The sequence below is a fragment of the Palaemon carinicauda genome, chromosome 8 (assembly GCF_036898095.1).
Source record: "Palaemon carinicauda isolate YSFRI2023 chromosome 8, ASM3689809v2, whole genome shotgun sequence".
Taxonomy (NCBI): domain Eukaryota; kingdom Metazoa; phylum Arthropoda; class Malacostraca; order Decapoda; family Palaemonidae; genus Palaemon; species Palaemon carinicauda.
In genome coordinates, this window is record NC_090732.1 from 139223498 (window position 1) to 139246871 (window position 23374).

General features: G+C 43.4%; 1 protein-coding gene across 2 annotated transcripts in view; it reads left to right on the plus strand.

The window, feature by feature from the left end:
- Nucleotides 1-12699, plus strand: part of Srp14 (signal recognition particle 14) — a 42987-nt gene extending 30288 nt beyond the window's left edge. For both annotated transcript variants that reach the window (XM_068379087.1, XM_068379088.1), the window contains exons 3-4: nt 964-1115; nt 10557-12699. In XM_068379087.1, coding sequence (XP_068235188.1) covers nt 964-1115; nt 10557-10676 — 272 coding nt within the window. In that variant the 3' untranslated portion in view covers nt 10677-12699. The remainder of the gene's footprint in view (nt 1-963; nt 1116-10556) is intronic.
- Nucleotides 12700-23374: the final 10675 nt, after the last annotated feature.

Consider the following 23374-nt stretch of genomic DNA (forward strand, 5'->3'; position numbering starts at 1 on the left):
AAGTGGTTTAAGAATACCTCAGGCTCCTTGATGGACAAGTAGCAGTTGGTTGTGAGGGCATTTGTTATCCGGGTTAAGACTGGGACAAATGAGAGTATTCCTAGCTTTTCCTTTCTTCATTTTCCCCTCCTGTTGGTTACAGCACCACAAGTCAGTCTGCAAGCTGGCTTCAACCTCTACAGGTAATTATCATTTCCCTTGTGTAACCTAGTTTAAGTCATAAATTTAAATACTGTCCACGTCCCCATTGCTTTCTGCGAGGTAAGCAATGGGAAATGTCTTGTTTTTCCTATGTATAAACTCAGAATATGTTTATACAAGATGATTAACTCTCATTACACTGAATTAATCAGGCCGCTATTATACTTATTTTGTATATTTTAGCAAGGTGTTAAAGTTTTCCCTAGACCGCTGTCATATATTGTACTAGGTAAAACCTGATCATTGTTCATGCCAGACTTAGAAGGTCCATCAACCTAAGAGTGAGTCATCCAAATAAATAACAGAAGGTTTGTTAGTCTGGGAATAAATGACAAAATTCGGAGATAATTTGTATTTTTCCTTAACTAATACAAATTGACCCGCCATCACCTGTCCCCCAGAAGTCCTGCCTGCAATCAAAAGTGATCTAGCGCACAGCTGGTAGAGTGTATATAGAGGTGGCTGGGTACCCCCCAGCCTACCCGCTCAAGCGGATAGGCAGGGTTACCACCTTGCACTTGTTAGTCTAATGGATACTTTCCAGCTTTGCCAAAAGATAATCCAAATAAATAACTCCAGGTTTGTATTAGTATTTTTCTTATTGTAAGGCATGCTGCTCTTCCTATTAGAGCCTTTGGGCTTGTACCATTCTGCTTTTCCAACCAAGGTTGTACTGTAGTTTGGCTAGTAATAACAATAGTCGTGTAATGCGTGTCAAATTGTTATGTACTGTATATGACATTGAGAAAATCTTTTTATTAGATGATGGACGCACGCGACCTGTTCCCAAGCCTCGTAGAATCAAGAAGGGAAAGAAAATTCAGATTGTTGAACCTAAGGCACCACTTCCTATCCCTGATGAATATAGCTGTTTGATTCGTGCTAAATCTAAGACAAAGAAAATTAGTACTGTGGTGAGTAAGATTTCCTAATGTTTCAAGTATGTTTAGAGAGATTATTTCAATTTCTAGAGTTTTAACATTTTCTTCTGAAGGTTTTTTATTTGCAGAAATGTTTATTCCTTAGAATGTGCAGTATTATTACCAATTAGTCAAGCAACACTTGAAAAGAACCAAGAAGAAAGCATATCTATGCATAAAATACTTTTAAATAAATAAACTTGTCATATTTCTCCCGCTCATATGAAAACAAATTTATATTTTTAAACATAAGACTTACCTGGTAGTTATATACTGTATATAGGTTACATCTCTGACGTCACGGCAGAAAATTCAAAACTCGCACCAATTGGATAGCCAGGTGTACTACCAGTGCGCCCTAGCGAGGTACCTTGGAACCATCCCCTGTTCCCTCATATATTCTCTGCCGCCACAAGTGGCAACAATGTTGGATTTTTCTCTCGCTGTAACCTGTATATTACAATTATCTTGGTGAAGTACAATTTACTTTTAGCCTTCGCTGGTTGGATGTTATTTTTACTGAGTGTTAGTGCTTTAACTACGTTTGTATCTTAACAGAGGTAGGATTGGGAATTTTCCCCCCTACTGTAAAACTAACGAACCTACTCTTTAAAACATGATGGCGGTAGGTAAACACTTCGCCAACTCTATGATGTCACAATTTTATGACGTAATCTACGTAGCTACGTAGTATGACTTGCATTTTCATTTCTAGTTACGCTACGCAGTTCTCATTCAATTGATACAGTATCACAGATTACTTTGTATCGTTATTTATGAAAAGTAAATTCTACTTAAAACCCAAAGTATTTTAGTTCTTTTAATGTAAAATCTTTAAGAAAATATTTGTCCTTTTAGTATTCGTTCTTTAAATCATCGATCTATTTTTAAAGATTAAATAGAACTAGCGTATTGTTAATTTTGCGATGCGTAGTTCTCATGACAATTGATGCAGTCCCAAATTGTCTTGGCATCGTTGTTTATTTTCTTTTCTTCGATATTGGGAATTCTAGTATTATTCGTATATTCATATATATGTTCCAATTGTAAAGTGTAGCTAGGGGGGGAATAAGGAACCTTAAGATTTAAGGGTTGTTTACATTTATATATATATATATATATATATATATATATATATATATATATATATATATATATATATATATATATATATATATATATATATATATATATATATATATATATATATATACGTTATTGCTATTTCTGTTTTTTTAATCATAACAAATCACTATTTTTGGGAACTCTTAGGAATTAAGGGTTGATTACATATATTTATATGTTAGCCCTATATCTGTTCATTTTAATCATATAACATACAGCTTTCCCGGTAGTGTTATGTGGCCACCGGGTGAGTATGTTTGAAAGTTTATTTTATGATGAAAATATCAGTTTAATATTTTATAAAAAATATTATGTTACAATTTACATAACAAAAACTAGAAACGATATTGCATTCTCATTCTAGCCCTTGGCAGAAGAGTAAGATCTCTCACAACGAGCAGGACTAATTATGGTCTTTTGTGTAAGAGTTTAAATGTGCAAGTTTCTTCATATTTTTATTCTTTATTTTTTTCCTAATTTTTAGGTTTTTTTTTTTTTTTAACAATGAGAAAATTCATGTCTAGCAAAAAAACTGACTTTTAGAGAGAGAGAGAAAAAAAAAAATTTTTTTTTAGGTCTCCATCATGTCTATATAGGTAGTAATCCCAGGTCTTAATATTAATTATTAAGGGAGAAGGTAGAATTTGAAAAACACTCATTTTCAGGATAATTTGCCTTGTGTCGCAAAACCGAAGGCCAGAGGCAAAAATCCTAGACAGTTTGGAGATGCCCTCTAAGTCACCTTATTAAGTGGTATGAATGTTATAGTCCTGTCCTTAAAAATGGCTTGCTTTTTTTTTTTTTTTTTATAGACAGATTGCAAAGTTGTTGAATGGCTCTGCAGTTAGTCCAGGAATGTGATACTGTATTAGGTAGTTTTCTTGGTCCATTACTTTTCATACTATATACACATACGTGGATTGGCCTAGAAAAGGGATTTTGACGAAGGAAAAATCTATTTCTGGGCGAGGAACCTGTGTCGCCCAGTGAAATGCTCCTCTAGCACCATTTCTAAGGCATAGTTATTGCTGAATATACCAGAGAAAAAAGGATGCATGGAATGCCAGGAATAAGCCTAGCTCGCTCACTCTTTGAGTGTCGGTATAGAAAACTGGGGCGTGATTGAACCACGACCATAGGTCCCTCACCAATTAGAGCTCTCCCACATCAACATCCCCCGGAACAACGAGGTGCCGTCCTAGACCCGTCTGCTGCCTCCTACTATGACTATCCCTCCCCACCCCCTTACTTCATTCCTCCACAGCACCAGCGTTGGTCAGGTGTGTTTTGCTATGCTCTGTGTTGTTTCATGTTTTTGAAGATGTCCGACGTTTTAGAGATCTCTGCTCCCAAGTTGAGTATTATATTTGTCTGTTTGGGATTTTTAGGTAGCGACACTCATTTAATCTTTTACCGTTCTTTTTTTTTCCTTCTTCATCTTATTGCCGCTTGGTCAGGTTCCCTTTTGGGATCTGGGGTTACTGATTCCCTTAGAGATCTATCTGAAATTGGTGCATGGCTGTAAATTATGGGGCATGAAGTTAAACCTTAACAAAACTTGAAGAATGATTGTAAGTAGGTCGAGGACAGTGGCTCCTCAACATACAGATGTCTGCATTGATATTATTTATTTTACTATATATGGCTATTCTTTAACATTTTATGTGATTCTTGATTGCAAATTTACTTTTGAGAAGAAGCATATTCTGTTCTTATTAAACTGGACAAATAATTGACTTATTGAGAAAGTCTTTTAAGATTTTTGGTGATAAATCTATTCTAAAGACATGTTTGTTCCAACACGAATACTTACCTCGAACTACTTTCTTAGGAGTTACCTGTAATCTCCTCTCTACCGACCAGAGTTTTGTGTAGGGTACCCTCAATCCCGTTTTCTATGGAGGCTTACCTCGGCATTAAAGAATGTGCCCCGAGGGTAGGCTTAGCGCTAGGTCGATGTCCGCTTGGGTCGAAATCGCCAGTAAGTTCTCTGGTCGCGACGTGTCACCACGTCGCTCTCGTTCTCTATCAATCCTTTGTGTGCGTTGTGTGTGTCCCACGTGTTTCCCGCGTGGTAACTTGTGTTTCCTGTGTACTGTTCCCGGGTGTTCCTGTGTGTTCACCTTCCACCCTTGTGCTTCCCCAGTGTTTTCCTTGATTCCCTGCGTGCCTGTGTCTTGCGTTTGTGCATTATGGAGCAAATCCGCCGTTGTCCTGGGCCTAGAGCCGGTAAATCATGTGGAGCATTCCTCTCCAAGCCTGAAGTGGACCCTCACTCCCTTTGCTCCTCCTGTAGGGGAAAGCTTTGTTCGTCATCGGATACGTGCCCCGAGTGTGTAGGTTGGAATGATATCCAGTGGGTACGTTACGGAACTAAGAAGAGAAAATCGTCGAAACGTTCACCCAGGAAGGCTAGCGTTACTTCGCCGCTACCATCACCCAGTGAACGGTCCAACGGGGCCTCTGTTTCACCGTCCCCTACACAGAGTAGGGGCCTAGGTAAGTCTGTCGTGGGGAAAGAACAGAGTGATCTTCCCCAAGAATCTAGTGAATGTGCAGTGGGGGTTGCGGGTCCTTCTAGGGCTAGTGAAGAGCCCAGCAGTGCGTCCGGAGACTCGGCCCTTGTGCTCGGGGGGTATGTGTCCTCCGATGACCCCTTGTGGGGTAGTAACGTTGTGTCTGTGTCTTCGCTCCCTTCGTGGGCCTGTGTTTCAGGGTCTTCAGCAGGCGGCGACAACCAGGGTAAGTTAGGTTCTACGGGGAGTGATGCCTTCGGTTGGAAGCTTCCGAAGACACCAGGTAGGTCCCCTTTGCAAATGGAAGAGGGCCTGGATCCCTGGTTTCCTGGCGTTGGGCGTCAATCATTGTTCCCGACCCCTCTCACGGAAATCCCCGAAGAATTCCTTCAACCGTCTACCTCGGGCACTCAACGAGTCACGAAGTCCCCCGCGGTCCCCGCTCCCGCCCGCCGTACGGTAAGTGCAGTGTCGTCGGGCTCTTCAAAGGAGTATTACTCGTCGGGGGAAGACGCCAGGAGGAAACATCGCCGTCGGAGAGAGCGGTCCAGGACCAGGCGTTCCCGTTCAAGGTCGCGCTCCAGATACAGCAGGAAACGCTCCCGCTCTCCAAGACGGAAGTCCAGAAGGAGTAGGTCACCGGATGGCGATTGGGTCTTCGTACCCCATGAGACAGAGGTACGTTGTTCCCCGGACCGCCGGTCCAAGGAGTTCTCGCCAAGGAGACCTTCCTCCAAGCACGGTTTTGACCCTCGCAAGCAGGTTCGTGAGAAGGACTCTACAGGCAGGCATAAGACCTCGAAGCCTCCGGTTCACCCCGCCCAGCGAGGGGAACCGCACTTCCTTTCGGGCAGCCTGGCCGAAGCAGCCCAGCTGGTGTGGCCTTCGGGTCGAAAGGAACGGTTCCCGCTGTCGGGTCAGCCCACGGGAACCTTGTCCTCGTCCCCCAGAGACCTTGAGCGGACGCTAGTCCTCGCTGGATCGACGATGCCTGCGCTAACCTCTGCCCCTGGTGGGGACGCCTCCGCCGAAGAAGTCCAGTACCTCGGTAGGGCGGAGCCCCTGGCACCAAGAACAAGACATCCGGTGGGTGTGCCCTCCCCGGTCTCAAGCCGAGACCTCGGCTGACGGTAGGGAGTGTTCCTCAACGGAGGACTCGGCCTATAGAAGGGTGATTGGCCTTATCAGGAGGCACCATAAAATTGAAGAACCTTCAGCTGCTGACGAGGACTACTGGAGGTCCAGCCTTATACGACTAATGCAGGCCCCAACCCAACCTAAGACCTCTCTAGCTCTCCCTCTAGCCCGAGATCTTGTCCTAGGGCAAGAATATGTAGACAAAGTGGTGGCTAGTAATGCCGAGGCCCCCAAAACTCAGAGTTCTTCAAAATTACTCCAGGGTCTCAAGACTCAGGGCAAGGTATATGTACCGGGGGGGGCGTCGTCCAGGCCCCTGCAAAGTAGAACCTTCCCTTGACATCCTGGGTCAGGGCGTCTCGGAGGATAGAGCCTCTTCGGCCCCAGTTTGTTTTTCTCCATCGGAGGCCGCCATGATGGAAGAAATGTCGAGGGACCTGGTGCACGTCTCCTCTTGGCTGGACTGGTGGGCTTCCACTTTAGTAGGAGTGTAAGCCTTGTTCGACCCCACGGACCCGGAACAGCAGAACCTCCTGAGGGAACTTATTACCTCCGGGGGTAAAACCTTAAAGTTCTTGACGTACCAGTCTCTCGCCTTGACAGCGAATTGGGTACTCCGCAAGAGAGACACCATCCTGGCTAAGGTGTCCCAGAAGGTCCCAGACAGGGAAGCGCGGGCCATGAGGAGCCTGCCCTTGTGGGGTGACTCCTTGTTCCCCTTAAAAGAATTAGAGACCATTATGGAGAAGGTCTCGAAGAGGAAAGATTTGAGCACCCCCAGGCCTACGCCTACAAGGAGACCGCCCTACAAGAGGTCCGTCTCAGACAGTGCCACGACGGCTCAGGCCTCCCCCAGCATGACGAGGAGAGAGGCTCCTTCTTCCTCCTGGTCCTCAGCGCCTCAGCCCCCCCGTAGGGGGGCTCCAGCATCTTCAACCTCTTTTAGGACAGGTTATTCTGCCTCTAGGAGAAGCCGTTCAGGCCGCTCCTCCAGAAGGAGATAGAGTGAGAGGCCCCCTATCCCCGCCCAAGCCTCGGGTTGGGGGATGCCTCAGACTACATTGGCAAGCATGGAAGGCTCACAGAGCAGAGCCTTGGACAGTGTCCGTACTGAAGGAGGGCTACAGACTACCGTTCTTAGCAGAACCACCCCCTCTAATCCCGGCCTGCCGGGCGGAATGGCTGGCCCCCAAGGACCCGTTGAAGAAGACCGCCCTTCAAGAGGAAGTGTCCTCCATGTTGGAGAAGGGCGCCATGGAAGAAATTCTTCACCCAGGCCCGGGTTTCTACAGTCGCCTGTTCCTGGTAGAAAAGGCGACAGGGGGGGGGGGGGGTGGAGGCTGGTTATAGATCTGTCGGCTCTCAACAAGTTCATAAAGAAGACAGATTTCAAGATGGACACTCCGAAGTCAGTCCTACTGTCCTTGAGGGAGAAAGATTACATGATGACCATAGACCTCAAGGACGCTTACTTCCAAATTCTGGTCCACCCCTCGAGTCGAAAGTTTCTCCGGGTGAAATGGGGTTCCCAGATCCTGCAATTCAAGACCCTTTGCTTCGGATTGTCAACAGCGCCCCAGGTGTTCACGAGAGTCTTCACGACTGTCTCAGTGTGGGCTTACGAACGAGGCATTCGCCTCATCCGATACCTGGACGACTGGTTGCTTCTTTCCTCCTCGAAGGACCTCTTGGAGGAACAAGGGATGAAACTCCTCCAGTTTTGCAAGGATCTGGGCATCGTGATCAACCCGGAAAAATCAAACCTATCCCCATCCACCAGAATGGCCTACTTGGGAATGACACTAGATACCATTCTGGGAAAAGCCTTCCCTTCAGAAGACAGAATAAACAACCTCATGGAAATCATTCGCCCGTTCCTATCGGGTTGTAGCTTAGCTACTAAATAATAATGTATCAAATGCCAAAACATGGATAAGACCATGCTAGCGTATTATATTCTCGCAGGCTTTCTTCCTGGGCAAGTTTTATGGTTTAGGCATATTTAGTTATCGGCTCTTACACAATGAATCTTTCAGTATAACCATGACATGAAAACTGTAAGAAGCAAACGTTTATTTATGATACAGTCAAAAAGAAAGTTGTTTTTCTCTTCCTTAGCGAATCAGAGATGTTATTGTTCCAGTGTATTGTATACTAACAAATATCTTTTCCTCAAATTCTTGAAGAAAAAGCTATGTTTATAGATACCCTGGTCAAAAGAGTTGTGTAAGGGACAGAATGCACTTGCATAAATGTAAGTAAAGGATGTTTTAGCAGTGAAACAAAAATTTTCCAAAAGACTGCTTGAAACATTTAATACACACATTCTCCTAGCTAAAAATGTCGTCATCCGAATTCCCAAAATGCCAAGCAGGGGTCGTGAGTCATGCCCCCTTAACGAAGAGACTCGGGTTATTTTTTCCAAGTACCCTTACGAAGTAGTAGTATGTTAAATCGTCGTCGGCGCCCGCTCGTGTCCGAGTATTGGGTTCTGTCGTTAGCCATCAGCCTCCTATCTTTGGGGTGGCTGCTTATGTCTGATGTGGCTGTTAAGTCCTAGTCTGTGGTGGAAGAGTTACGGACAGTGTTCACAGGGGAGGGTAGGTGGTGGACGGGGCAGTTCTAATCGCGCTCTCCTTCTTCTCCTAGCCTCCTCATTTTGTCTCCTCTTCTCCTCGAAGTCCACTGTGCCATGGTGTACTGTACTCCTCCAGGTTTTCCTGTCCCTGGCTGTTTCTTCCCAGTATGTTAAATAAATTACAATTAAATAAATTTGAATTGAGTGTGTTATTTGATGGTAAAGTTGACCAATTTTTCAAATAACTAAAACCTTTAGCTCTTTTCTGTTCTTGTTGATTTTCAGCCCTCATCTCTCCAATACATTTTTCCACATTTCATATTTCCACCACTGCTGCATTAGCTTTTGCTTTTAACACTAGGTCATATATATAAAATAATTTGGTTCTCCTTCTTGGTACTGCTTTGTAATTTTCTCAACTTTTATAATAAATTACAGAGCTTAATACTGGTCTTTGATGTACACCCAACATCTATCTCTTAAAGCCCTGTCCACGTTAGGGGTAAATGCAAGGTGGGCACTTGGATTTCCCTGTAATTCTCTCAATTTTACAGTGTTACCAGATCAAATAGTCCAAGACAGCCAGTAGGCACAGGTAGGCGCCCTTCCAGGGTCTCAACAATCGGCATGGACACTTGATAGTTTGCCTGCAGTTTTCTTGTTTACGATGTCATCTACACGTTATCATCATCCACTCACAAAATTTGTAGCAGTGTCTGCATATTGTTCATTTTCCCCATGTATGGACAGGGCTTTAACTTCTCTGAAAGTCTTGCCACTATGTTTACTCCAAGTCTAGTTATGGTAGAACTGTCACTAGCTTAATGACCCCTTCTATTAGTCTGCCTACATAATGCCTTCTTAGTTTGTCAGATACCTTCAAGACCTTTTACCTTTGTAAGGTTCTTTCCCACATTTTCTACACTTATTACCTTTATCAAAATTACCTCTTGGATGATAGGCGCTCCTTTCATCCAGTCTTTATTTTAGATAGTCCTGGATTACTTATATTTTTCATGTCTATGCAACCTTTAACTACTTTAGTTATTATGGTATCTATAGGAGGACCATTGCTCCCTTTGTTATGCCAACATCTTATAGTTCTTAAATTTTCTTCATTTTGAAGATTTTCAACTCCATTTTTATTTTACTCTTTGTCAGTTTAGCATGTTTTCTACATTTTCTCCACTGAATGCTTTCACTTTTTACCTCTGGTGTCTTATGATACCAATTTTCTTCCTTCAAACACCTATTTGTCCTAGCCTAGTCTTTTAGCCTTTCTCTTTTCTCTGTGTTTATCTCTGCTCTTCATATTTCCATTGTCTTTCATTGCTTTATAAGCATCCTGATCCAACCTCCATCTTTTGCTGTACGCCTTCTAAAATGTGAATCTGCAAACTACTTCTATTGCGTTTTGTATTCTTTCTTTGTTGTTTTAACAAACCAATTTGGCATACTATCAGATTGTTTATTGAGTGGTATTTATTCATCCATATATTTTTAACCATTAAATAGCTCTGCTGTCTATTTTTGACTAAGCAAGCCTCATCTCTATGTAGCACAGGGAGAATATTCTTATTATTGATGAAGTATTCACTCATAAGAGAACTTTAGACAGTTTGTTATGATTTGTGATGAATGTATTAATATACAGTATAGAAAGTATGTTCACTGTCATGCAGAATGAAGTAACAAATTCTAAATAATATCTACAATTGTATAAGATTACCTTCCATAGATTCTTTTAGGCGGTACAATACTCAACAATTTCCCAATTATTGAATAGTTATGGTGCTGTTAAAAATCAAAACAAATATGCTAAGCATATTTAATATTGGGACTGCATGGAAATGACTAATTTATCTGTTAAAGTCAGGCACTGTATTTCAAGCCTGTTGTTGGATATAAAGATTTTTCCAGCAAATCTGCTATAAATTATGCCCTTTTTTAAAGATTGTGACCTGATGACAATTTGGGTCATCTAATTTGTCTTCTGGGGTTTATCAGTTTTTGTGCTTAGGCTACTGCAAACCAATTCAAGTGCACAGTATTAAAAGGTATTTTCACTATGTTTTTCAGGTGTCTGCAGAAGATGTTCTTAAATTCCAACTTCAGTTTTGCCAGTTCCTTAGATCTAACATGGATGGGCTTAAAAAAGAGAAGAAAGCTAAGAAGAAAACTAAAAAAGCAACCCAGTAGTAGCTCATTTGTACTAAAAGTAAAGCTGATCATGATCTTATCAAGAAAGACTTGAGATACAGGGAAATGCAGAAACTATGAGGTTGGGTTGGTCAATAGGTGCACCCTATCACAATCCATGACTAGTTGCAGGTCTGTACATTTTGACTGGCAGAATTGTGAATGCAAAACAGGCTGTGATGTGTAATAGTTAACAGGATTTAAGGTTAATATTACTTAGTTAACCCTATCAGCTTTGGAAAATTAACATGCAAAAATTTATGCTCCGAAGCTCGAGGGTTACATTTATAAAGCAAGATACCTGTAGTGAGAGAGAGAGTAATTTACATTTGTATTTTTATATCTTTCACAATAGTTATTTTCATAACCCTAGGACAAAGTAAATGAAACAAAGTGGCAGTGGAATAAATTCTGTTTTTAGAAAATTGCTTAAGGTTAACCTTCAGTCAGCTATGTACAGTATATAACTTCTTTTTAAATAGAACTTAATGAAAATGGGGCAAGATGTGAGGGATGAGTTCTCTCATAGATTTGAAAGGGAAATATTTTTAAGAGTTACATCTAAATTTTAGTATTTCACAAGGCACAAAACAGAATTAGGCATTTTTATTTCTAATGAGATTACATGGAGTGGTATTCCTTATGATAAAATAGGCTTTTTCATTTCTAATGAAATTACATGGAAATGTTATTCCCAAAAGTAAATTGTTATCATCATTTCCCCAATATAACCCAGTAGTGTATAATTCTTTCAAAATCATACAGTTCTTTTAAGGTTTTATAATATTAATTCGCCGTAAATGTTAACTGTTTCAGTCATGAATTGATTTAAAAGTAATTTATGCTACTTACAGCCAGGAATCACAGGAATCAAATTTAATTTTGACATCTGATTCAATACTTTTTTTTTTTTTTATTTGGTAAAGGCATTTTGACAAAATTTGAAGCCAATAAAACTTGTGAAATTAAATTTGATAATTTGTTTATGGTTAGTGTGGATACTTTAGTGATGGCTACATCCTGATTTTATTGTTTTTTAATCGTCACTCACTAATTTAATATGTAAATCATTCAATACCAAAGGCTTATAAATTTAAAGCCTGAGCTTTGCTTACTGTAATATATAAATATATATATCTATCTATCTATATAAAAGTATGGCTGTTTAACCAACCCTCACGGTCATATTGCTACAATCATCGAGCTGCCTTAAAGGATTTCATCCAGTGAAAATTACAGCACTTAAAAAGGTTAAAAATCAATATGGCTAAACCTAGACAAAACAGTGTAACTGGGAACTAAAGTGATACTTAACAATCTGGATTATATTGGGGAAATTTTGTTTAGATTTGAGTGTCAATTCCAATGTACAGTATTTTTACTTGCTCTTGCTACAAAAAATTTCTATTCTAAATATGACACTAAACATTTCAGATTTTATTCGTCCATGTATTTATGACTTCAGTCGTTAGGTATACTAATTTAGAAACTCTGATACATAAGATCTTTATCTGCCAAAATCATATGCTCTAAATTTTTATCAAGAAAGCTTTCATCAAAATATAACTTCCATGGATTGCTCGACAAAAGGTTTGGATTTATTAATCACGGTTCGACCATCATGGAAACGGCAGTTAATCTTTGTTGATTTTGCATGTTGGTTAAATGGGGCACACATTAGAGTAGGTATTATGACTGACTGCACTAAAAATTTCCTGGGTAGTGTATGAAGCATCCCTGGGTTGCAGCTGTCATGTCTTGAGTGTTGTGTCTCCAGTAGGTTGCCTGTTACCCTGAGGAATGTAACTAGCTGATGGGAAAGTGCTTCCTTAATATGACTAGAAAATATCCCACCTCTGGTTATCTGTTATATTATTGTTTATAAAAGGTATTATTGAAATTCTTTACTTTGTGTTACAAAAATCTAAGTATTTCTCATTAAAAGTAAATAGATTTTTAATTTTTTTTAATTACCTCTCAGTGAGGAACTTGGTATTTTTGATTGAATAAAAGATAAAACCAATTTTCACTTACTTTCCAAACATATATTATTCATGTTTTCAGTTTTTTCATTCTATTCTACAGGTTACCTACATAGCCTACAATATTGCTGCATTTTGTTGATTAAAATGATTTTGAATGAAAAATGGAAAAGAATTACATAAGTAACACATTTGTACAGTACAACCTGTTGATTATAAATTGCCTCTATCCGTTGTGAAACACACCAGTTGGGAGTCAAAATTAATGTCCTTCCTGTACCTGATCAATGATTGCTCTCTTATTCATGCCATAATACATTGTGCTATATAAACACAACTCTGCACTCCAGATCATCTATGCAGTGCTCCACTTTGTGGCAACTTAAAAGGATAAGTTTCCTTGTGTTTTGTTTTTCTCTACATGTGATATTTATTGTCCAAGTGCCCAGTAATCAAGTCCTTATTGATGAAGTGAGGATCATTTCTACCTATAGATATAATAACTGCTATCAAGGAATGCTTTCCAGAACAACCCCACCTAGGAGGAGATCCCTCTTTGCTAGATAAAAACAGCAACTCGGAGTCAAAGCAAAAGTTTACTAATGACAACTCCTCACCCTCTCAGTCTGCCGTTAGCCGCTTTCCCTGTGATGGTGCAGTTTTGTGCAAACACGTGACCATGCTTATTCTTGAGGTATGGTCACTGTTCTCCATATATAACAATGTGAGCTACTTTGCTGCAAAGGCTGTTTTGTTGTATGCTGCCAACTGCTTCCTTAAATCTTCAACTCTTGTCCCCTGTAATAATCCAAACTCCATAGAGATCCATAGCTCTGGCTGCTTCACACTGGTTCCCTCATTCTCCTACTCAAGTGCTGCTTTTCTGCAAAATTACTCAAAGGAAGAGATCCAAGCATCTTCTAAGTCCTCCCTTCTGAAGGGAGACACCCTTATGAAAGGAATCTATAACACTGTGAAGAGGGATATGTAAAACAGGTCATTATGGTCTCAGTTTCCAAGACAAAACTACTACTCTTGAGAACACTGATCCTCTAGATGCCCTTTGTGGGAGCAATAACCGAGTTTTCACACAAAGAGAAAAGACCAGCATGTCTAGGCATATTGATGACTTAACCCCTTTACTATGAAGCATCAGATCTCCCACCTCAGTAGCTCCATATGATATTTTTCATCATCGGATATACATGTACTTATTCTATGATAACCTATACTGTATTTCCAAGTTTGTTTCACCGATGATGAATGAAAGAGAGACTGTATATTTATGAGGTAAATAAAGATTTTGTTTCAGGGGCTCGGAAATAGGAAATATAGTGTTCCGTAACTGGAATACAAACCTACGCTATTAATTAGGGGTATTACTTTCAGCTGGATAAGCCATTAATATTTAGCAAGGGTTAACTACCCATCCTGCTAGTTAGCGGGGCTAGGGGGTAGCGCGCTACCCTTTCCACTCACACACCTGTGATTGAGCTCACTTTCCTTTTGGCTTGGATAATGAACAGTTGTTGGTGCTCCTCACCAAATATTTGGACTGCCATTAATGCTATTTTTGCTTTTTCTTTTTTCAGTGTGTGTTGACTTCTGCCGGCCATGCGTATGTGCCCTGGATCTGACAGACCCTTCTGCGGTACTTTCATGTCCGCCAAGAACACCGATCCTCACACCCTTTGCGCATCCTGCAGAGGTCAACGGTGTGATGTGGGTAATAAGTGTTTTGAGTGTGGGGAGTGGTCTGCCTCCTCGCGAGAAAGGTTTGGGCGATGGCGAAAGAAGATGTCTAAGCGGGACTCTTCTCCTAAGAAGCAGAAGAAAGCCAAGGCAGCTTCTTCCGCTTCCCAACCTTACTCCGAAGCTCCTGCTTTTTTGGTCTCCTCCGAGGGACCGTCAAGTAGTACCACAAGCTAATTAACACCTGGACAACCTCGATCCTCGAGAGACAGTGTCGCTTCCCCTAGTGAAGAGGCCCTACCTCTCACCCACCCCCTGGGGGGGAGGGGGATGACACTTTCTCCATTGTTACAGGGATTACCAGGTCCACCCTCCAAGGAGAACCTGCTGCAGCTTCTTTGCTGTGGCGCTAGCATGCCGCCTTTGTCAACGTCGGAGGTGGAGCCTCTGGCGTCGTCCACTGCCCATCCTACTGACATTGCTGCCCCTTCGGACTTGTCCGCCGTTGCCGAAGACTGCGATTTCAACCCCCTGCCAAACATCCTTCAAGGAGGAGGCAAAGTCCTAGGCATATCTCTTCTGCTAGTGTTTCTTCCCCTCAGGGGAGTTCACTCATAGAGACTCCTCTTCGGAGGACTGCTGCTGAAGGTCAGCTTGGTGATTCACCAGCCCCTAAACGGCGTCACCGTGGGCGTTGTTTCCGTTGTGCTTGCCCTCCTCTTCGCCATAGAAGTGCGCCTTCACCTTCGGTGAAGAGATGCCTCTTTGGCTCTACAGGCTTGTCTTCGCAGCCTTACTCCGCAGAGGAGCCTTCTCGTCCATCGTCATCTAGCTCTTGACCTTCTCTTGCCCCTAGACCTTCTTCCGCTAGTCCATGACATCGGTTCTGGACTCTCCACCTGAGGATCACTCTCTGCCTGAGGCCGCTTTGGAGGATACTCTGCATTCTAAAAGACATATACCCTCGCCAGCTTGACATCCTATGCGCTGATCTTCGATTCATCCTATGTCTCAGCATCTCCGTTCCTGTCTCCTCCATCTCACTATCTGCCCACATGCCGATTGACCATGCATCAATTACCTGTGCATCAACCTCTTAAGGCCCATTGCCAACACGTCATTCACCTGCTCGCCTTTTCCCAACATGACATTTACTTGTGCGTCTTCTTCCAGCTCTCCATTCGCCTGCACGCTCTTCTCCATTTTGTCAGGAGGACCTTTCCCATCACGTGCCCTTTAACCACTGCCAACCGACACGTTCGCAATCATGCCAAGCTCCTGCACATTGTTCGCCACGACATTGCACCGTTGTGGAACCTCATTTTCCTGGACGTGTGCCTACTGCCCAACTATCTCCACATCAGTCTCCTGTCCGTCGGCACGCAGACGCTCCAAAGGAGCACCGGGCAAATCACTCTCGCCGCCTAGCTATGCCTGCACGTCACCCTGCTCATTAGCGCCAACATTCACCAGCTCGGACACGTGCTCCAGCTAACCAGCATCTGCCAGCAACCACCAGCACTCAATAGCGCACGCCATCATGCAAACACGTGATTTCTTTTCCGAGCTCATGTCCTCAAGTAGGCATCGTTTGCCAACACATGGGAATACGTCCCAACCCTGGCAGAACCAGATATACTTCATCCTCCTCCGACTTCAAGGAAGTTGTGCCATCTTTTGGAGGATAAGGTAAGTGCTTGCAAGATGGAACAGGAACGCAAAGATAAGAGTTCGCTCTCCAGATCATTGGTCCTATCACCGAGGAAGGGCTGAGCCGTTTCTCATAGGTCTTTGTCGCCCCATTTCCTTCTTTGCAAACGCATTACAGCGCGAAAACAGGGAAAAGAGGGAAAGGGCTCCGGGGGGGGGGGGGGGGGGGATGGGTTTGAGAACCCCTTTCTGACCAAAGACAGGAAAGGCACAAAGTCCTCCAGGGGATCCAGGGGAGGAAAATATCCTAGAGGGAGAGACCGCGGCCAGAAACGCTTGGATAGGCACTCCCCCTGCTTGTCCACCAGAGCAACTAGGGCTGATCCCTGCACAGTCTCTGTGATTTGCTCAGGGTATTGCATCTCATTCATGTCATCTTTCCCTTCCCTGATCAAGGATCCAGCACCGATAGGGTATTGCATCTCATTCATGTCATCTTTCCCTTCCCTGATCAAGGATCCAGCACCGATAGACTCCTTTGCGATGGGATCAGCAAAGGGGCTAGCCCTTCTGGCATTAGTCTGGACCATGTTGGAGAAGGGTGCTCTCTACGAGGTCCTCAATGACTCCCCAGGCTTCTTCAGTCAACTTTCTTGTGCAAAAGGTGTCTGGAGGCTGGAGACCAATCATCGACCTCTCAGCTCTGAACAAGCTTGTCAATCATACTCCGTTCAGCATGGAGACGGTAGACATGTCAGACAAGCAATAAGACCACAGGACTAATTGTGGACACTGGACCTAAAGGATGCGTAATTCCAGATCCCAATCCATTCGTCTTCAAGGAAGTACCTATGATTCAGCCTAGACAACAGGAAATACCAGTTCAAGGTACTGTGCTTCGGTCTTTCCACAACACCCCAAGTCTTCACTAGTGTGTTCACCCTAGTGTCATCTTGGGCACACAGGATTGGCATCTGTCTCCTTCGTTATTTGGCCGACTGGCTGATCCTAGCAGACTTGTTGGCAACCCTTCTTCAACACGCAAGACAAACTTCTGAGGCTTTGCCAAGGTCTGGAGATCATAGTAAACAGCGAGAAGTCCTCCCTGCTCAAAGACTGGTATACCTAGGTATGGTTATAGACACCAATCTCCACAAAGCCTTTTTATCAGCCGACAGGATAATGAGGCTGAGAAAGATCGCAAAACCCTTTCTCAGACGAAAAGGACTCCCAGCCCAGAAGTGGCTGTCTCCTCGGACACCTATCATCCTTGGCCCGTCTAGTTCCCAACGGCCGCCTCCGGTTTTGATTCTTCCAGTGGCAGCTCAAGCCAATGTGAAATCAAGCCTTCGACTTCCCGGTCACTCAGATCCCCGTGGGACCAGTGGAACGGATGGACCTCGAGTGGTGGGTGGCGGATGAGAATCTGCATTACGGCGTACATCTTCTTGTCCTCCCACCGGATTTGATGCTGTTCTCAGACGCTTCAAAAGAAGGATGGGGGCCCATGGGCTACACCACACAACCTCAGGTCTTTGGTCAGTTGGAAAAATACCTCCACATAAACCTCTTAGAGATGAAGACAGTCTTTCTGGCCCTTCAACAGTTCAATCAGTTCCTGACGGGCCACTCAGTGGCAGTGATGAGCGAAAACACCAGGTTAGTGGCTTACATCAATAAGCAAGGGGGAACTTTTTCGCAGCCACTATCCCATCTAGCAGTAGAGATACTGAGATGGGCCGAGATTCATTTGATACCACTATCGGCGCATTTCATTCCAGGTAAGAAGATTGTGCTCGCTGACAACCTAAGCAGAGCATCTCTGATAGTGAGTAGCGAATGGTCTTTGAATGATCTAGTAGCCAACAAAATCCTAACTTTGTGGGGTTCTCCAACAGTGGCTCTCTTCGCAACAGCCCTGAACTTCAGGCTCCCATTGTATTGCTCCCCAGTCCCAGGCCCCAAAGGCTTTTTGGCAAGATGCATTCCAGCAACGGTAGACAAGATCGACGTGTACGTCTTTGCCCCGTTCTGTCTGATGAGAGGGGTACTCAACTAGGCCAGAACATTGGTCAACCTCTCAATGACCCACATAACTATGCTATGGCATCATGCAGAATGGTTCCCGGACCTTCTGCAATTCTTGACGTAGCCTCCAAGAGAACTCCCTCCACGACACAATCTACTCAGACAGCCACACTCCAACATCTACCACAAAGCCATACCTATGCTACGACTTAACACCTGGAGACTATCCCGCATCTCCTCACTCAGAGAGGATTTTTGCAACAAGTTGCGAACAGGATATCTGGATACCATGCGAAAATCATCAGCAGCAGTCTACCAGGCGAAGTGAAATGTCTTCTGTGGTTGGTGTCGTGGAAAGGGTATCTCTCCATTCGATACCACTATTCCAGCAATAGCAGAGTTCTTCATGTATTTACGTGAAGAAATGGCCTTTCAGTCCCGGAGGTAAAAGGCTATCACTCAGCCTTAAGTCTCTCCTCAGACTGTTCCTCATCGCTAGAACTTTCCTTACTTGTACGGAATTACAAACTTACCTGTCCTCAGTCATAAGTGAGACTCCCCCATGAAACGTGGTTCGAGTTATCTGGTCTCTAAAAAGACCTCTCTACGAACCATTATGCCAGGCAATGGCTCGCCACCTGACTTGGAAAATGGTGTTCCTGCTCGCTTAAGGTTTGGCTAAACGAATCGGCGAACTTTGTGGTCTTTCATACGACGTTGCCCAAGACTCAGAATCTGGGGGTGGCGGACCCCCGATTCAACTCCTTCCGGATTACGAGTCTCCGCCCTGTAACAGATGAACCAGATTATCTCTTAATCTGCTCTGTGAAGAGTTTGAGGCTTTACCTCAAAAGAACAAAAGTGGCCCATCTCCATGTCCCTTCGCTATTCGTCAGCACGTGTGGGGGGGGGGGGGCCACAAGAGGAGGATCATCTAGAATAACATCTCTGCTTGGATTCCCAGTGTCATAGACCATGCCCTGAATCCAGGTGAGAGAGAGAGAGAGAGAGAGAGAGAGAGAGAGAGAGAGAGAGAGAGAGAGAGAGAGAGAGAGAGAGAGAGAGAGAGAGAGAGCATACGTAAAGCTATTACGTGTATTATTATTGTTATTATTATTATTATTATTGTTGTTGTTAATAAAATTATGATTGTTATTATTATTATCATTATTATTATTATTATTATTACAGTACTGTACTGTATTATTATCATTATTTATTATTATTATTATTAATACTGTACGTACGGTATGCGCGGGGTATCTTGTACTTTGAGTTGGTAACCTACGCATCATATACTGTAAGACGGGTTGTGATTGGTTCAAGCGCTGATAGATGACGAATCAGAACTCAAGTTTTGTTATCTAGCCTGTGATTGGTGTTTTGCCCTCATCTCCAACCCGCAGCATCTAGGTTCTCGCGGGCCCGGGTCGTCCACTTTCTCTTACCGCGTATCGCTGAGTAGACGTTCTTAAGTTTGTGAAGTTTAATCTGTGCTGTGTGCGACCTTTTTAAGTTGAACTTTTTGTCAAATCCTACTGTACAATGCCTCCCAAGCGTTCTGCTTCTACTAAGGCTGTTAGTGAGCCTAAACGCCACCAAAGGATGATGACGATTGCTGAGAAGGTTACGCTTCTTGATATGTTAAAAGACGGTAGAAGTTATGCGGCCGCAGCGCGCCATTTTGGAATCAACGAATCTACTGTTCGCTATATCAAGAAGGACGAGGCGAACATTAGAAAGACAGCTGCAATCACCTTTAGCAGATCAGCGAAGCGAGTCATTACAACGCGTAATAAAGGGATTTTGACGAAGGAAAAATCTATTTCTGGGGGAGAGACCTGTGGCGCCCGGTGAAAAGAGTCCTTCATATATATCTTTTCTGATAAAACCTTCCAATTATACCAGAGAAAGATAAAAGCATGGAATGCTGAGGTTACTACCCTCGCGCGAGCACCTTTTGGGTGTCGTGTATAAAGCAAAGGCTCGCGAAAACCACTATTCACAGGTTGTCTTCCATTTAGTTAATTCCTTCGTCAAAGGGATGGGCCGATACAAAGGTCCTAGCCAACCACCAGCGCCACACCACCACGCCACGACGCGAGCGCCATCTGAACAACATCCTTCTTTTGGAATCTTAAGTGTTGAGTTTGTTTGTGGTGCTCTCGGTCTTTTTTTGTCAATCGTGGATTTATTTTGTCATGTCCGAAGCTCCATCTTCACACATTCCAATGTTAAGTACCATAGTTTGTTTCGACAGTTTTTTATTGTACCGGGCTTTTGTTTTATATCCAGTATTGTATAGTCTGTTTTATTATTCCCGTCTGGCCTTTCATGGCGGCCATTGTTTGTTCACTTGTTTGGGAATTCATCTTTGTCTGCCCGTTTAGTACTCTGTCACTTAGGTTCTTGGTTAAGTCCCTGGCATTATGCCTTTAGAACCGTTATTATTATTATTTTTTTTTTTTTTTTTGTGTATTTATGCTCATGGTACTTTTTGCTAGCAAGTCCAGCCTACGAACGAGATAGCGATCTAGCTTTGTATTTGTTTAGTACCCGCCCCACCGAGGCGTTCGTCACTCGACTGTGCTATTTATTTCAAGTTTTAGCAGATGCTATTCTTCGATCGTAGTGTTATATGGATGTACATTTTTATTTTATACGTTTATAATAGTGTTGTGTGATTTTTAGTCCTGTTTTTGTGTCCAAGAGAGCGAGAGATTGGGGTCCCCGTTTTCTGTTCGCAGTCACGAGTTACCCCTTTCTCTCGTTTTCTTTCTTAGCTCCGGTGGTTGAGCGGATTTCCCGTTTTCCGTTTTGTGCGCTCAACGGGTTCTCCCTCCCTCACCTCTCCCCCTCTGGGTGGATGATAACTTACGAGTTATTTATTTTTCGTGACTTTTCAATTGTTAGCGTTATTTTGGTCCGTGTTTCGTCCTCTCCCCGTTACGGCTCGGGAGTAGTTTATGAACGGTTTCCACTCCGCCTTGAGTTCTACTCCGGCTTGAGGGATTCTCAATGACTTTCGTTCTATTGTTATATTTATATATTGTTTACTGCATGGGACGGGCTTCATATTGTTCAGATACGACCCTCCGGTGGCCCTTACTGCGGTCTCAGGCCACGGCCATATCCACAATAGCCATTGTTATTACAATTGTGTTTTTATTCACAATAATTATTCAAGACCTTTCTTCTCCCTCCGGCCTCACCGGAGATTGTAAATACGCTTTGCTATGATCTAAGCCTTAGCCTTTAGCTGCGGCTTGGCTTTTATATCTTCACAATTGAATTATTAGCCACAATTGAATTATTCAGGGTATCTCATTATCCTCCGGCGTCACCGGAGGTCGCCCATACACTTCACACTTATATTTGCCTTGCCTTTGGCTAAGGCTGGTGTTTATATTTATTTTAAGGGCATGTCACTGCTTCCCCGACCCTCGGAGGTCGGCAGATTGCTTTAAGTTATTTATCCTTATGTCGTTAACAGACATTAGGTAAATTAAAAATATACAAACAGTTGGATATTATATCCATACAACATAGTGTTCAAATAGAAATAAATTAATTATGCCTATATTTATGCATAGTCAATTCTAACTATGTCTAAATATGGATAAATATCCATACAACATAGTGTTCATATAGAAATAAATTTCCACCCAGTGGCGAATGAGCCAACAGTGTCACATTTATTGAATACAAGTGTCGCACTATACCCCAGAAGATAGGACATTAAATGACATTTCTTTAAAATTGTTTTTTAAGAGTTATACAGCTGATCCCAGCCTGTGAATAGGATCGCTAACCAAAGTTCAAGGAACATCCAGACTTATGTCCCCTTTCTGTTACAGAAGGTTCGCCTGCATGGTTCCCATCAGGATGATGATGAATCTCTCTGGCCTGCAAGAGAGGCTCTCCGCCCTTGGGTATCGAGGTTGGGAAGGAATGCTCCATCTAGAGGTCCCTATCTCCTCGGAGTGTCCTCTCTAAGGTTGGACGACGACCCCATGGACGGGCAGGTAGGTGGGGATGAGTTTTGAGCCTTCAGCTTTGCAATTACCTACGTCACCGACCTAGGACCCTTAAAGGATCCTGATGTTCATGTTACCCTGCATAAACTGTGACGACTAAAAGCAACACATTCTAGGGAAAACCAAGGGGCTATGACGCAGCTCTAAGGTATGGTGGTGAGTCAGTGCCGTTCAGGAACTCGGACATAGGTGGTACCATAAATCTGGATGGCATAGACGTCCTCCCTCTGGGGGACCTAGATTTTACTCCCAGGTACTAGAATTCCCATTCAACGGATTCGTTCGATTGAAAGAGATTGCCTTGGTTAGCTTAGACAAGGTACCGAAGGTAACGGTATTATTTCCTAAAGGGCAGGCCCGATCTGTCTGGACCAGGATGTTGTCAGCCTGGGGGGTACGATAATTCCAGGTCCTGCCCTTCCAGTTCGACCTACACGTTTGTTGGTCTGATCGGGTCAGTTGTGGGAAGTACGTTCTGTCTGAGACCTCTATCAGACATGAATAGATAGTCGGTTTCCCACTCGTCATCACAGCCTTCCTCTGGTTCGACGCCTTTGTATCTGACTCCCCATCATCAGGTGGTCTACTTCACTGATTCCCCAGGTACACAGCCCAACCACGTTGGGATGTTTTGCCTGCATACAGCCCTAGATCCGAACCCTCAGGCTCCTTTCATGGATCGTTCGCATGGAAGGTGCTTTAGCTGTGTGGATTGCCGACTGCCGGAAGAAGAACATAGCCTTGGATACGAACACCATCCGAACAAAGGCTTTGAGCTTGTATCAGAATTTTGCTGCAAAGGAACCTCAAGACGACGATGGCAACCATGCTGAAGAAGATGATGATGCAAATGATCCTCAACCAGGGACATCCACTGATTCCCAGCCTCAGAAACAACGTTTTTCCGCCAGCAAAGGATGGTACGCGAAGTTTCAGAAACACTTTGCCCTGAAAAGCGTTTCCCTGCATGGCGAGGCTGCTTCGGCTGACACTGCCGCTGCTGAAACTTACGTGAACCAGACGTTCAAGAATATTATCGCCGAAGGTGGATACAAGCCGGAACAAGTCTTTAATATGGATGAGACCGGCTTGTTTTGGAAGAGAATGCCGTCGCGAACTTTCCTGTTCAAAGAGGAAGCCAAAGCCTCTGGCTTTAAAGCATTCAAGGATCGCGTTACCCTCGTGATGTGTGGCAATGCTGCTGGATTTTTGCTAAAACCGGGGCCTTATTTATAAGTCGAAAAATCCTCGCGCTTTGAAAAATAAGAATAAGAATCTCCTTCCCGTGTACTGGATGCATAATCCAAAA